This window comes from Bos grunniens, chromosome 17 (assembly GCF_055505025.1).
Source record: "Bos grunniens cultivar Pamir isolate PY7600 chromosome 17, Bosgru_T2T1.0, whole genome shotgun sequence".
In the NCBI taxonomy this organism is placed as follows: Eukaryota; Metazoa; Chordata; class Mammalia; order Artiodactyla; family Bovidae; genus Bos; species Bos grunniens.
This window is the reverse complement of record NC_141181.1, coordinates 36,074,996-36,087,792: the sequence shown is the minus strand read 5'-3', so window position 1 is coordinate 36,087,792 and position 12,797 is coordinate 36,074,996. Positions and strand designations below refer to the sequence as shown.

The 12,797-nt window shown below is 39.5% G+C and overlaps 1 protein-coding gene across 4 annotated transcripts in view; it reads right to left on the bottom strand.

The window, feature by feature from the left end:
* Nucleotides 1-12,797, bottom strand: part of TRPC3 (transient receptor potential cation channel subfamily C member 3) — a 72,968-nt gene that overhangs the window by 24,743 nt on the left and 35,428 nt on the right. For 2 of the 4 annotated variants that reach the window (XM_086345927.1, XM_086345928.1), the window contains exons 4-7: nucleotides 8,637-8,801; nucleotides 5,746-5,962; nucleotides 3,779-4,012; nucleotides 1,238-1,502 (exon numbers count right to left, since the gene is read on the bottom strand). In XM_086345927.1, the coding sequence (XP_086202053.1) occupies nucleotides 1,238-1,502; nucleotides 3,779-4,012; nucleotides 5,746-5,962; nucleotides 8,637-8,801 (881 nt within the window). The remainder of the gene's footprint in view (nucleotides 1-1,237; nucleotides 1,503-3,778; nucleotides 4,013-5,745; nucleotides 5,963-8,636; nucleotides 8,802-12,797) is intronic. The other 2 variants (XM_086345929.1, XM_086345930.1) reach the window with 2 other exon arrangements.

Here is a 12,797-nt window from a genome sequence, read left to right as displayed (position 1 = left end):
AAAGGGAGGAGGCGGTGCTACAGTACAGCGGGCTGCACAGCATCAGCTGTAATTTCTTCTTCCTCCTCAACTCCTTGCACTGATTAATGATACATGAAAATACAAGCCACGCTCCTTTTTTTTTGAAATAACAGTAATGGGTACAAAATGATGAAACTAAATTTAATGTCATAAATAATGTAAGAAATATCCAGTATTAAACATTTGCTACCCAATTCTCTTAAAATAGTTTCATCTAGGATTTTACCATTCTGTGATCAAACATTCTCTAAACTCAAAGAAATGTAATCTCACACAAGTACTGTTTCTGATTTTGTTTTGTTTTTTTCTCCATCCCTTTACTTTATTTTTCTTTTTGAGGTAGAGTCGATGTACAATATTACATAAGTTTCAGGTGTACAGCGCAGTGATTCATAATTTTTAAAGGATATGGTCCATTTATAGTTATGATGGAATATTGGCTATGTTCTCTGTGTTGGTCAGTGCATCCTTAAGCCTATCTTACTCCCAGGAGTTAGGACTTCCTACTCCTACACCCTGACACTGCCCCCTAACCGGTACCCACTAGTTTGTTTTCTATCTCTGAGTGACCTTTTGTTGTTGTTGTTATATTCACTAGTCTGCTCTAGTTTTTTAGATTCTACATATAAGTGATACCATGCAGTTTGTCTTTCTCTGTCTGACTTATTTTACTTAGTGACTCCAAGTCCACCCATATTGTTTCAAATGACAAAATTCCATTCTTTCTTATGCCTGAGTAGTATTTTATTTTATATACACACATACACACACACATACACACACCCGACTTCTCTATCCATTCATCTGTGGATGGAGACTTAGGTTGCCTCTGTATCTTGGAAATTATCAATAATGATTCTATGAACACTGGGGTGCATGTATCTTTCTGAATTAGTGTTTTTGTTTTTTTCAGCTATATACCCAGGAGTGGCACTGCTGAGTCATACGGCAATTCCACTCTTCTAAAGAAACCTCTATATTGTTTGCCACAGTGGCTGCACCAATTTACATTCCCACCAACAGTGCACGAGGGTTCCCTTTATTCCATATATTGGCCAGCATTTGCTATTTGAGGCACTAACTGTTTTTAATGGATTTTTCCTGCTCTTAAAAGCATCTTTATTACAATTATTGAAAACAATTTTTTTTTTTACTTCATCTAAACTTGTTAGCATTTCTGTTAATCATAGTTTTTTTAGTAAAATGTTTTACTTACGTGGTAAAAGCAGCATTGACTTTAGCCCCAAGGTAGTAAGAATACAATATGAACATGCCAATCATAAAGGCAAGAAACACCATAATAAAGAGGACCATGAACTTGAATATGTCCTTCACAGTCCTTCCCAGAGAGATCTGCAAGGGGCCGAAGCTCTCATTTGCCGGGAGGATATAGGCGATTCGAGAAAAGCTGAGCACTACAGCTATGGCATAGAGGCCTTCAGATATGATCTGAGGGTCAGAAGGGAGCCATTTATCTCTGGCTACAAGAAGAGAGAGAGAGATTAAAAATGGAACTTTCTATTCACGGCTAACTACACAAAATACCTTAAATAGGATATGACTTGTAGGTAGGTGGTTATTATCTCAGTTGAAACTACTCCACATTTAATTAACTGTCCAGACACTATTTTTCATATTAAACTAGAAACACATGAATTCTACATTTATGTGGTTTCTTTTAATGGAGGAAACACTATTAGAAAGATACAAAACAGACTTCACATTGAGAAGAAATAGAATCAAGTACAAAAGATGAAAAAAGGAGCTGAAAATGCTTCATTAAGTTCAGACTGTGTCCATGACGACAAAACAACTGATTTGATTGGTTTGTCCCCTCAGTTACCAGGTTTATCGACCAGCCATTTCATCATGCTATAGGCTCAGTTGGCACACATGTTCTTTTCCATATTTCATGGGGAAACTAGTTCATCTAACAGCTTATGCAAGTAAAATGTCATATTACAAGAAGTGAGAATGTCACTGAATCACAACAGTGCTGTCAGCATGATGTCTGAGCAACATAGCTGGTCCCTGGAAAGTATAAAATGCTACTGAAGTGCAAAAGTCTTAGAGACAGATTCTAAATGAGGACCCCCAACACGCCTTTCAAGGTCACTTCAGTAAGTTCACAGCAGACAACTGGATACTCATTTCTCTGGAAGATCACCTAAGCATTGTGTGGTTCATTCTGTGCAAACTGGGTCACTCCCAGAAGGTACACTGCACACATTCAACAAAAATGAACATTTATTGGATGTTTAATACATAGCAGACACTATGCTTTCAATGATCTTATGGATTTGAGGTAGTCACTCTCTTCTTAAAGATACAGAAATCAAGGCTTAGGTTAAAAACTTGATCAAAATCATAATAAGGAGTGAAGCTTACTTCACAAATTCCCCTTCACAGTCATAAACACACACGAGTAAATTTAAATAAAGAGGTACTGAAATAGTCATGATATCTGTTACATACAAATACAATCCAAGATAATTCCTTAATTATAAATGGTATTCTTTTATTCATTTGATCTGGCCTCGGTATATAAAAACCTTTGCTTGGTGACAATAAGAGATAATGTGTTTACATTTCACAGTCTGTAAAACATTAATATCTTCATTTTATTTATTTATGTATTTAAAAACTTTTAATTTTATACTGGAGTATAAAAATCAACAGTGTTCTGATAGTTCCAGGAGGACAAGCAAAGGGATGCGGTCATACATCTACATGCATCCACTCTCCCCCAAACTCCCCTCCCCGCTAGGCTGCCACATAACATTGAACAGAGTGCCCTGTGCTATACATTGTGTCCTTGTCGGTCATGCATACACCTTCATCTTACAGCAGGCACCCAGTCTTCTTCAGCAATGTTAACATGCTGCTAGTATGCATCACGATGTACTTATAGTCATTCCTCACAGTCAGAATGCATTTAAACTGTGCGCCTAACTTTCCTTATCTGTAAAATGAGGTTTATATGCTAACTGCTAAAGTCTTTTCCAGGTTTAAGATTTTGCAGCTATATGAAAATTAGCTCATCGCGGCTCCTCAGTTAGGCCTTAAGGGAAGGGAGGCTAACATGATTTCACATCGGTGTGCAGTGGGCAGGGATGGCATCAGTGTCTGCACAGACGGAAGGTCCCTGGGTATCTCCCTGCTCTCCTGACCTAGAGAAGACCGGCAGGAACTCCACCCCATGGTGTCTTGAGAAGCACAATATCCTCCCCAGCATTTCTGCCGGTTCTGCGAAGCTTACATGCTCATCATCACTTTAGCTCCTATTTCCTGCCTCTGCTGAATTTTTGCTCACTTCTGTTACAGCAGTTTTTAGCACTTTTTATTATTTTATCTCCTCTAACCCAAGCTCTCAGGGACTCATCTTTCACATTAAGCAGTTTATCAAGCTATTTTCTCTCCCTAATTACGACAATTCCATATCCTAAGAATATTTTAGAGTAACTATGTTCTTTGGCTTAAAGGTGATTTTCTTCCACCTTGAAATACCTTTTTCTAGATGTGAAAACTGAGGCACAGAGAAGTAAATTAATTTGAACAAGGTCACACAGCAAGGGAGGGTTAGTGTCTTGATATGAATCCAGTTTTATACAGCTCTAAAGTTCATGCTGTCTCCACTCTCTCTATACTTTCAACATGCATTTCATATTAAACATACCCTTCAGGGGCATTTCCTTCCAAAATGTGGTTCCAATACCTTCTCCTGAGACATAAGAGGACTCTGCGCCTGATAACTTACCGTAAGTGAAATACTGTATCTCTGGTGGTAGTGTAACTTCACTGAGGTCACTCTCTTGAACATAACTGTCCACATACTGTTGTGCCTTCGTTGCCTGAAGGAAAGCCAGGAATCTGGCCGTGAAAGCAGCGATGAAGATGGAGAGCATGCCAAAATCTAGGACATTCCACAACTGCAAAATGTACTCCCTGGGTCCTTCCAGCCAGAGCTCCTTGCACTCAGACCACATCATTCCTGTCACAAGACACACATGTTACGGACAAGAGTTTATACCTTGGACTGAGAAGCTAAGAGTCCCCACCTGTAACATGCCCCGTGTGTAAAGCATACCACTAGGTACCATAAAGCACTGACTTGCCTACAGCCCACAGAAGTGCTGGGCAGAGTTACATGAAAGAAGCTTTGACTAAAGGAATGATTCACTCCACCAAGTTAGATTTTGGTGAAATATAGTTCTAAATGTGGCACCAGAAATGGTGCTACTCTTATGGGGGTAGGGAAGAAGGGAGGGAGGGAAATAAGGAAGGCTCTTCAAATCAAATGATTTTGCCCCATGAAACACATGGAGGAAAGGAGAAAATTCATCTTTATAAAATGACAATGATTAATTACCAAATAATGGTGATTACTGGAGAAATAAGCCCTTAATTGAGAAATCTACTATACACTTTTAACAAGAACAGTTTTCCAATCATCCGGGAACACTTCCCTCATTCCCCTACCCTCTCGTCTCATCTCAGCTTCGTGCTGAATGCTGAAAAGGTGAGGAATTCTTGGAAAATTAAGCAGGAGGCCCTAGGGCATTATGAAGAAACTGAAAGCAGAAAATGTTCTGGGGGAAGAAGACAAAATATATCAATTTAACAACTGTTTCCAGATGGCGCCAGTGGTAAAGAACCTGCCTACCAATGCAGGAGGTGTAAGAGATGAGGGTTTGATCCGTGGGTCGGGAAGATCCCCTGGAGAAAGGTATGGCAACCCATTCCAGTATTCTTGCCTGGAGAATCCCATGGACAGAGGAGCCCATCAGTCCATAGGGTCGCACAGAGTCAGACATGACTAGCATACACGCATGCCTGACTACATAAGGGGAAAATACTGTAGAATTTTTAAAAGAAATGTAGTGGCTCAAAATAAAATTCATAAAACAATCACTTGATCCAGGTGAAGACCATAGAAGTTAATTAGAGGAGAAGCAATCCATTAATTCAGGAATTGAGATGATACCAAGAAACATGCTGGGTGAAATAATACACAAAATTGACTTTGGATTCGTGATCAATCAATAATCTGGTTTCAATCTCCATTTTTTTTTTATCATATTGCTTAAAATGTTTACTTTAACATAGCTGCTGTGCAAAACGGGCTATCGTGGGACTTCTCTGGAGGTGTAGTGGTTAAGATTCGGCTCTTCCAATGCTGGGGGCACGGCTTCAATCTCTGGTCGGGAAAGTAAGATCCCACATGCCTCACATCTCAGCCAACAAAAAGCAAAGAAAAAAACCCCCAAATGGGCTATTGTGAGGTGAAGTAACAAACATTCCTAAAATGGAAACTCTCCTTAAAAAAACCTCTGAAACAAAAGCAATAAATGTTCTTTAATCATCAGTTAATGGCCACTAGGTTATTGCAGAACTATTTCAATTAAATGCTTGATCATCACAGTGAGTCACATTTTTAAAGTTGCATTTTATTCAATAATCGAAGTTTGATTTCTGAAATATGATATTAATATTAATGCATTTATAATTAAGCTCATGTTACTCATAAAATTTGTATTTAGTGGTAAGGGATATCCGTCAGCATCACCAAGCTGCCAAATTATTCCATTACTTGCTATTCTGTTTATCTTACAATGGTGATGTTATCACCATATAACATAACATAGAATTTTAAATAGAAAATGGCAATCATGATATAGATGCTATATTTGGTAGAAATTAGAATACTCAAAATAAAAGGCTTACCAAGAACCCAGACCATAATGAGCATTTCAGTCCAAGTGAACTGTGTGGTTTTCACCCTGAAAATCTGTTTGGGATAGTCGATAACAGTGATGTTTGGCAATGTGGTGATTCCTTCAAATCTGTCTGAGGCATTGAAAACAAGCAGGCCCAGGAAGATGATGAAAGAAGCAGCGTGTGCTACAAACTTCATAAAAGGACTTCGCAGAACTTTCCCCAGCTGTAATGAGGCAACAAAACAAAACAATCCAAAACCTTTAACTTCAGAAAATCTGGCTTCCACTTATGAAAACTACTATATACATAGGATAAAAAAAAAAAGTGAAGTGAGAACACTCAAAATTCTGCTTTTGTTCTGAAGAGCTACACATTGTGAAAATTACTCCTTTTAGGGGATGTTTCCTTTAAGAATAATATAAGAAGTCTTCAAACTTCATTGTTTCTAAATATCCAATTTGTCTTAGGATGTACTTCATTCACAGATGCATTTCTGGAAATTACAAGGCATATACTTGTTATTCTTATTTTTATGTGAAAGACTATGCAGTGTCAAGGTTTTTAGAATCCAGGGAAAGAAACTGCAAATTTGTAATGTGTATTTTTTTTATAACTGAAATGTTATGATGAGTTTGTAGACTCATTCATTTATAATTGAAATGTTATGATGTGTTTGTGGCACATTACAAACCCTTTGAAGATGAAAAAATATTTACTACCATGGAAGTAAATTTTTGTTCTCACTTCTAACTATTCCTAAATCAATTTATATAAAAAGGCAAAAAACATTATAACCAACATAAATATTTTATCTGTTACTATCCAAAAAAACAGAGAGATACCCAGTAATTAAAACCTCTAAGTAGGTTAACTTAATTAAAAATCATCCCTGGTTTTGGAAAATCATATGACCAGTGAAAAAGCATTTTTAAAGCTCAGTTTATAATGATTTTAAGGTAACTGTTTTAAAATCCCCTGTGATATAATGTCCTTAAGAGCTCTGTGTTCTAGTGGAAGTGAAAAATAATTCCCCTGTTCCAAGGGTTTCTGCAGTCTAAGAATTAGGTACATTTGGTAGATTCATCAAATAAGTTCTCTATTCTCAGACCCTACTTTCCAACTCAGTGTGTGACCTTAAAAAGCACCAAGGTTCACATTTAAAAGGCTGTAACTTCAAACAAATGTTTTTGTATATCCAGAACCTTAATTTGATGTCAACAAATAACCAAAGAATGTCAAGCATTTCTGGGGTTGGACATGAATGCACACAGACAAATGTCACATTTTCCATATTAGACATAGAAAAATAAACCGCACATTTACATATCACTGTGCTGTTCCACAGCTGCAGAGAGGGCATGTCCGGGTAGTTTATCCATAGCACAAAGTGATTTGCAGGGAGCTGCCAAGTCTCTTTTCTTCTAAAGGCTGATCTTTGAAAATGTTAAGTAACATGGAAAAAAAAAAAGCAGTCTGCCTATCTTAGAAATGGGATACATGTGGAGAATTCTTACTATACCATCTTTTCACCACAGCATAAGTGGTGTATGGCAGGTATAAATGCGGGCTCCAGGAACAACTCAATTCCCTCCTTTCCTTTCTCTGTTGGGCAGAGTCCACACATCCTCAGCTGCACTAAGAGAAAAAAGAATGGACTTCAAGATACCTACTTCAAACCCAATACGTTTTAACTGAATGAGTGGCCCTAAGAGACACATACATATAAACCCAACCTTTCCAATTCATTTCCCCCAGAAAGGGGAAGTTATTTGAGTGGGATACAATTTTTGCTTTAAATGCACACTCTCTCCTTATCTATAAGTTTTTAGTCTTTCGTATTATCAGAATCATGATTCAAAACAAAGGAACTTAGTTGAATGATCAAAACTGATCAAAATGACAACCTTTCTGCCTTAAACTACATGGGCAGCTCAACGATGAAGTGAGATGGATGAATATTCTCACATATATGGGCCTGAAGCAGGACTCTGTGGGGGAAGACAGAGAGATGACGGATTTCCAGGGTCACTCTTGAGTGGCCTTGATTCATTTGGCCTGAAACTGCCTCCATTTAAACAAAACCAGATTTGGGAATATAAAAACAGGATTAAAGGATCTCAGAACTGCTGCCTCTCCCTGGCAGTGCCCTTCATTAACCGAACACGGATTCTGTTAGCGTGACTCCTATTCCTGTCCACATCTTGTTTAAGGGATCTCTTAGGCACAATTAAATGGACTGTATACTGGCCAAGTTGAGAGGGGGATAAAGGTCATGAACAAAAATGATTCAAACAAAACTAAGAAGACAAAGAATCTACAAAATTCCAAAAGCCCCCAGACCCCAATTCTACGTTTTTTTTGAATCTCCTAGAGGAATAAAGGGCTTGGGGAACCTGGTATGCACTCTCTTGAAGACTTTGGATGATACCACTGTTCACAACCATGTTTCACACACTCAGTCTCAGTTCTTTTTCACAGGTTCACCCACGCTGCTTTTTCAGTTTTCAAGTTAACTGTCTCTTGGAACCACCGCAGTAGGGCAGTTCCTCTTCTGTAGGCCAGCCTGGTGGACTATTTATTAAGCCGGCAAATAGGACACGATTGCTCCTTCACGGAAGCAGCTTTTCCTCCTCCCTATCATTGTGGCCGGAGATTTTTATCTTAAAAGCCTAAGTATTATATGCCTGTGAATAGGACCTACCCCACCAGGACCAAATCCTTTTTCATCCCTTATTAGAACTAATCCAGTCATTAAAAAGCAGAATTGATGCTCTTGAGTCAATTAACATTCAGCTGTAAAACTGATAAGAGCCTTAAGCAGGAAGCTTTTTCCTTTTTCATCCTCAAAGGACATGGTACACCAACCACAGAGGAAACAGGGGTGGAAAAGCCGGTACCCTGCTGCAAGGTGCGATCCAATAGCCGATGGCAAGAAACGGAAGGCCCAAGGCCACGACCAGCACCACCAGACACTTGATAGCTACCGTCTGTTCCCGCAGGCCTGAGAGGTTCTCGTACCAGATTGTCAAGAGCTGCTGCTGGCAGTTGGGGTGAGCCACGAACTGTTGGTCGGGACAGGGAGAGAAGGAGAGAGAGAGGTAGGTTACCACGTCATTGTCAACAGTCCAGCTACTCTAAAGCAGGTGTATCCTAGAGATATTAATGCATATCTTTCCAGAATATAGGCATTGGAAGGTTCTGGCAATATTCTTTACCTTCCCTCTATTTTTCAAACTTGCTTCAGGACTATTACATGAACTAAAGTGGAAACACAAATGATGTTGTTCTTCATCAGAATTCTTTCTGACCGAAACTCTCCATATTCACAGCTTTCTTTCTGGAATATGGGTGACATATGCTTTTCTTTGTGGAAACATGTCCCATCTTGCTGTCTGCCAGCTTACTTGTATTCAGTTCAAAATGGAAAAGAAAATCGTTATTTGGTTTATTGGACCCTATGGCTAAACAGTGGAAACAGTGTCAGACTTTATTTTGGGGGGCTCCAAAATTACTGCAGATGGTGACTGCAGCCATGAAATTAAAAGACGCTTACTCCTTGGAAGGAAAGTTATGACCAACCTAGATAGCATATTCAAAAGCAGAGACATTACTTTGCCAACAAAGGTCTATCTAGTCAAGGCTATGGTTTTTCCTGTGGTCATGTATGGGTGTGAGAGTTGGACTGTGAAGAAAGCTGAGCACCGAAGAATTGATGCTTTTGAACTGTGGTGTTGGAGAAGACTCCTGAGAGTCCCTTGGACTGCAAGGAGATCCAACCAGTCCATTCTGAAGATCGGTCCTGGGTGTTCTTTAGAAGGACTGATGCTAAAACTGAAACTCCAGTACTTTGGCCACCTCATGCAAAGAGTTGACTCATTGGAAAAGACTCTGATGCTGGGAGGCATTGGGGGCAGGAGGAGAAGGGGATGACAGAGGATGAGATGGCTGGATGGCATCACCAACTTGATGGACGTGAGTCTGAGTGAACTCCGGGAGATGGTGATGGACAGGGAGGCCTGGCATGCTGCAATTCATGGGGTCGCAAAGAGTCGGACACGACTGAGTGACTGAACTGAACTGAACTGAACTGATGGCTAAACGAGAAATGTGTTTTTGTTTTGTGCATGCACACGTGCATGCTCAGTCCTGTCTGACTCTTGGCGACCCCATGGATCGTGGCCTGCCAGGCTCCTCTGTCCATGAGATTATTCAGGCAAGAATACTAAAGTGGGTTGCCATTTCCTCCTCCAGGGGGTCTTCCCACCCACAGATGGAACTTTTGTCTCCTGCATCTCCTGCGTTGGCAGGCAGGTCCTTTACCACTGTGCCACCTGGGAAGCTGGATTTGTTGTTTCATGAGCAACTCCTAAACTGCTACATCTATGAAAAATGTATACACGAGGTGTCCTATGTGTATGTATGTTCTACCATAGCAAATATGCAAAAGATCTGCAAAAACTCATTGAATTTCCAAATATTACGCTTAATCCACATTTGCTATGCTTCCAGGAACTGGCATCAAATACCACTTCTTCCTATTTTAGTAATCTGTACTCTTTCTGTGGCTTCCTCTATCAGAGGTCCAAAAAACCCATACAAACATTTATCTCCATCAGTTCTTTTATAACTACAGCTTTAATCGGGAAAGAAAAAGAAGCAAATTAAAGCCCTGCTATTTTATTATTTTGTTTTATTATTTTATTTTTGCCATCTGATTTCGCTAAGTCATCTGTCTGCATCTATTTAGAAGGAGTGGGATTTCATCAAGGCCTTGTCTTTATACAGGGAGCAGAATGTTTCTGTAAAAAGGTCCCTGTGTCAAAAGGTGCCCATTTGTTGGATATGCCTTTCTTTGAAAGGCCAGGTGTACTTTGCCCAAGCTTGGGAATTATTCAGGGTCACTCACAATTCAACTATGAGTGTTGATAATTTTTAAAAAAGAGTGCTTAGCAACACAAAAACCAATGAATCACTATCATATATAAATGCAATAAACAACAGAGAACCTGTTAGGAAGTGAAATGTGAAATGTGAAATGTTTTTGCAAATTCTGAGATGCAAAAGAAGCAGCTGTGGTTCCTCCTAGGCGTAGCATTCAACTCTAATCAAGTTCCAGGAAATTATCTGAATGCTTTTTAGTAACTCTAGGCAATTCTTCTAGTTACTTGGATATTTATCAATAGCATACCTACAAGGAAATAAACAGGTCTTCACTCAGTGGTGTATAGTTTCCAATCAGCTGTTCTAATTTTAAAACAAAGAGAGAAAAAAAAAAATAAAACCTCTTTCTCCCAGTGTGCACCCGCCCTCTGGGAGATCCACTGACTTTGCTATGACAGCTGCCAACGCTGTGCAGAGGTGGTGACGATGAATTTACAAATATCAGGTTTGACATTCGTAACTGAATTTTTTCCCCAATAACAGAAACTAGTAGGACTGGGGAGATTGAAACTACTAAGAATAAGGTGCAATTTTTCTTTATTGCTTGTTGACTTCAATGCAAAGGGGTGCATTTTATCTTGTAAGTTTCTTTCAATTCAGTTATAGAAATCCCAGATCCAGAGGCTCACAGGTTATTGCCAGCTTCTAAGGTTCATCTAGTCAAGGCTATGGTTTTTCCTGTGGTCATGTATGGATGTGAGAGTTGGACTGTGAAGAAGGCTGAGCGCCGAAGAATTGATGCTTTTGAACTGTGGTGTTGGAGAAAACTCTTGAGAGTCCCTTGGACTGCAAGGAGATCCAACCAGTCCATTCTGAAGGAGATCAGCCCTGGGATTTCTTTGGAGGGGATGATGCTAAAGCTGAATCTCCAGTACTTTGGCCACCTCATGCAAAGAGTTGACTCATTGGAAAAGACTCTGATGCTGGGAGGGATTGGGGGCAGGAGGAGAAGGGGACGACAGAGGATGAGATGGGTGGATGGCATCACTGACTCGATGGACGTGAGCCTCAGTGAACTCCAGGAGTTGGTGATGGACAGGGAGGCCTGGCATGCTGCAATTCATGGGGTGCAAAGATTCGGACACGACTGAGCGACTGATCTGATCTGATCTGAAGCATATATTAGATCTTCTTCCCAAATTCAAGATTCAAGAACTCTTTCAAAGTTCTAATTTTTGAAAACAGTATTTCAAGACCAATGCAGCCATTATTTAAACTCATGATGAAATATAATCAAAGTTGAAGGCTTCCTGGGGGTCTGTGTAACAATTTCCTAAGATTCTTGCTGAGAATTTCTCCAAATTTCCACTTCTGCCCTGTACTCTACTGGACCCTTATGCTCCTGCTTCACCCCTCCTTCTGTGTTAAAAATCCTCATCTCCTCCAGTTCTTAAATGCCTGTCTCATTCATTAATTTGTTTTATTCTTTACAATATCATAAACCCTTCATAGGTGCCAGGCAGGTGTTCAGTATTTGGTTCAAGAAGATGAAAAGGGAGCATCAGTGTTTCAGTAAGTCATAAATGGTCCCTGCTTTAGGGTACACAGTAAGCTCTACATAAATGTGAAAAAGTTATTAGAACAGAGAGTTGGAGTCCATGTACTTGCCAAGATAAACAATCAGCATTTAAAACAGTCTTAATTTTGAATGTTGGTCCAAATGTCTTGGGGTCTGGATGATCCCAAGTGGGATAGATGTAAATAAAAGGCAGTCCCGTGACTCCAGCCAGGCAGCTTAGGAATGGGATAGTGCATTCAGAGAAATCTACAGGTGGAGAATACAATGTCATCAAACCAGATTAACACTTGTGAAGTCAACACGCACTTTTTTCTTCTTTTTTTAATAGTTTCAGGTTTCTGTAAAACAGAAAATCCACATGAAGTTAAAAGACACTTGGACATGTGTTCGTATGAAATTGATGGACACACTTCCCTTTTGTGAGTGTCCAGCTTTTCTTTCTTAGGTCTCAAACTCCTGAGTACAGAAATATTAATGTTGTAGCATGGCTCCTTCTTCTTGCTCTCCATCCTTGAGCTAATCTTTACATTTAAATCTATAAATGCTTTATGGCATTAATTATACTGTACAAGGTTTACAAAGCTCTAAAGACTTGGTG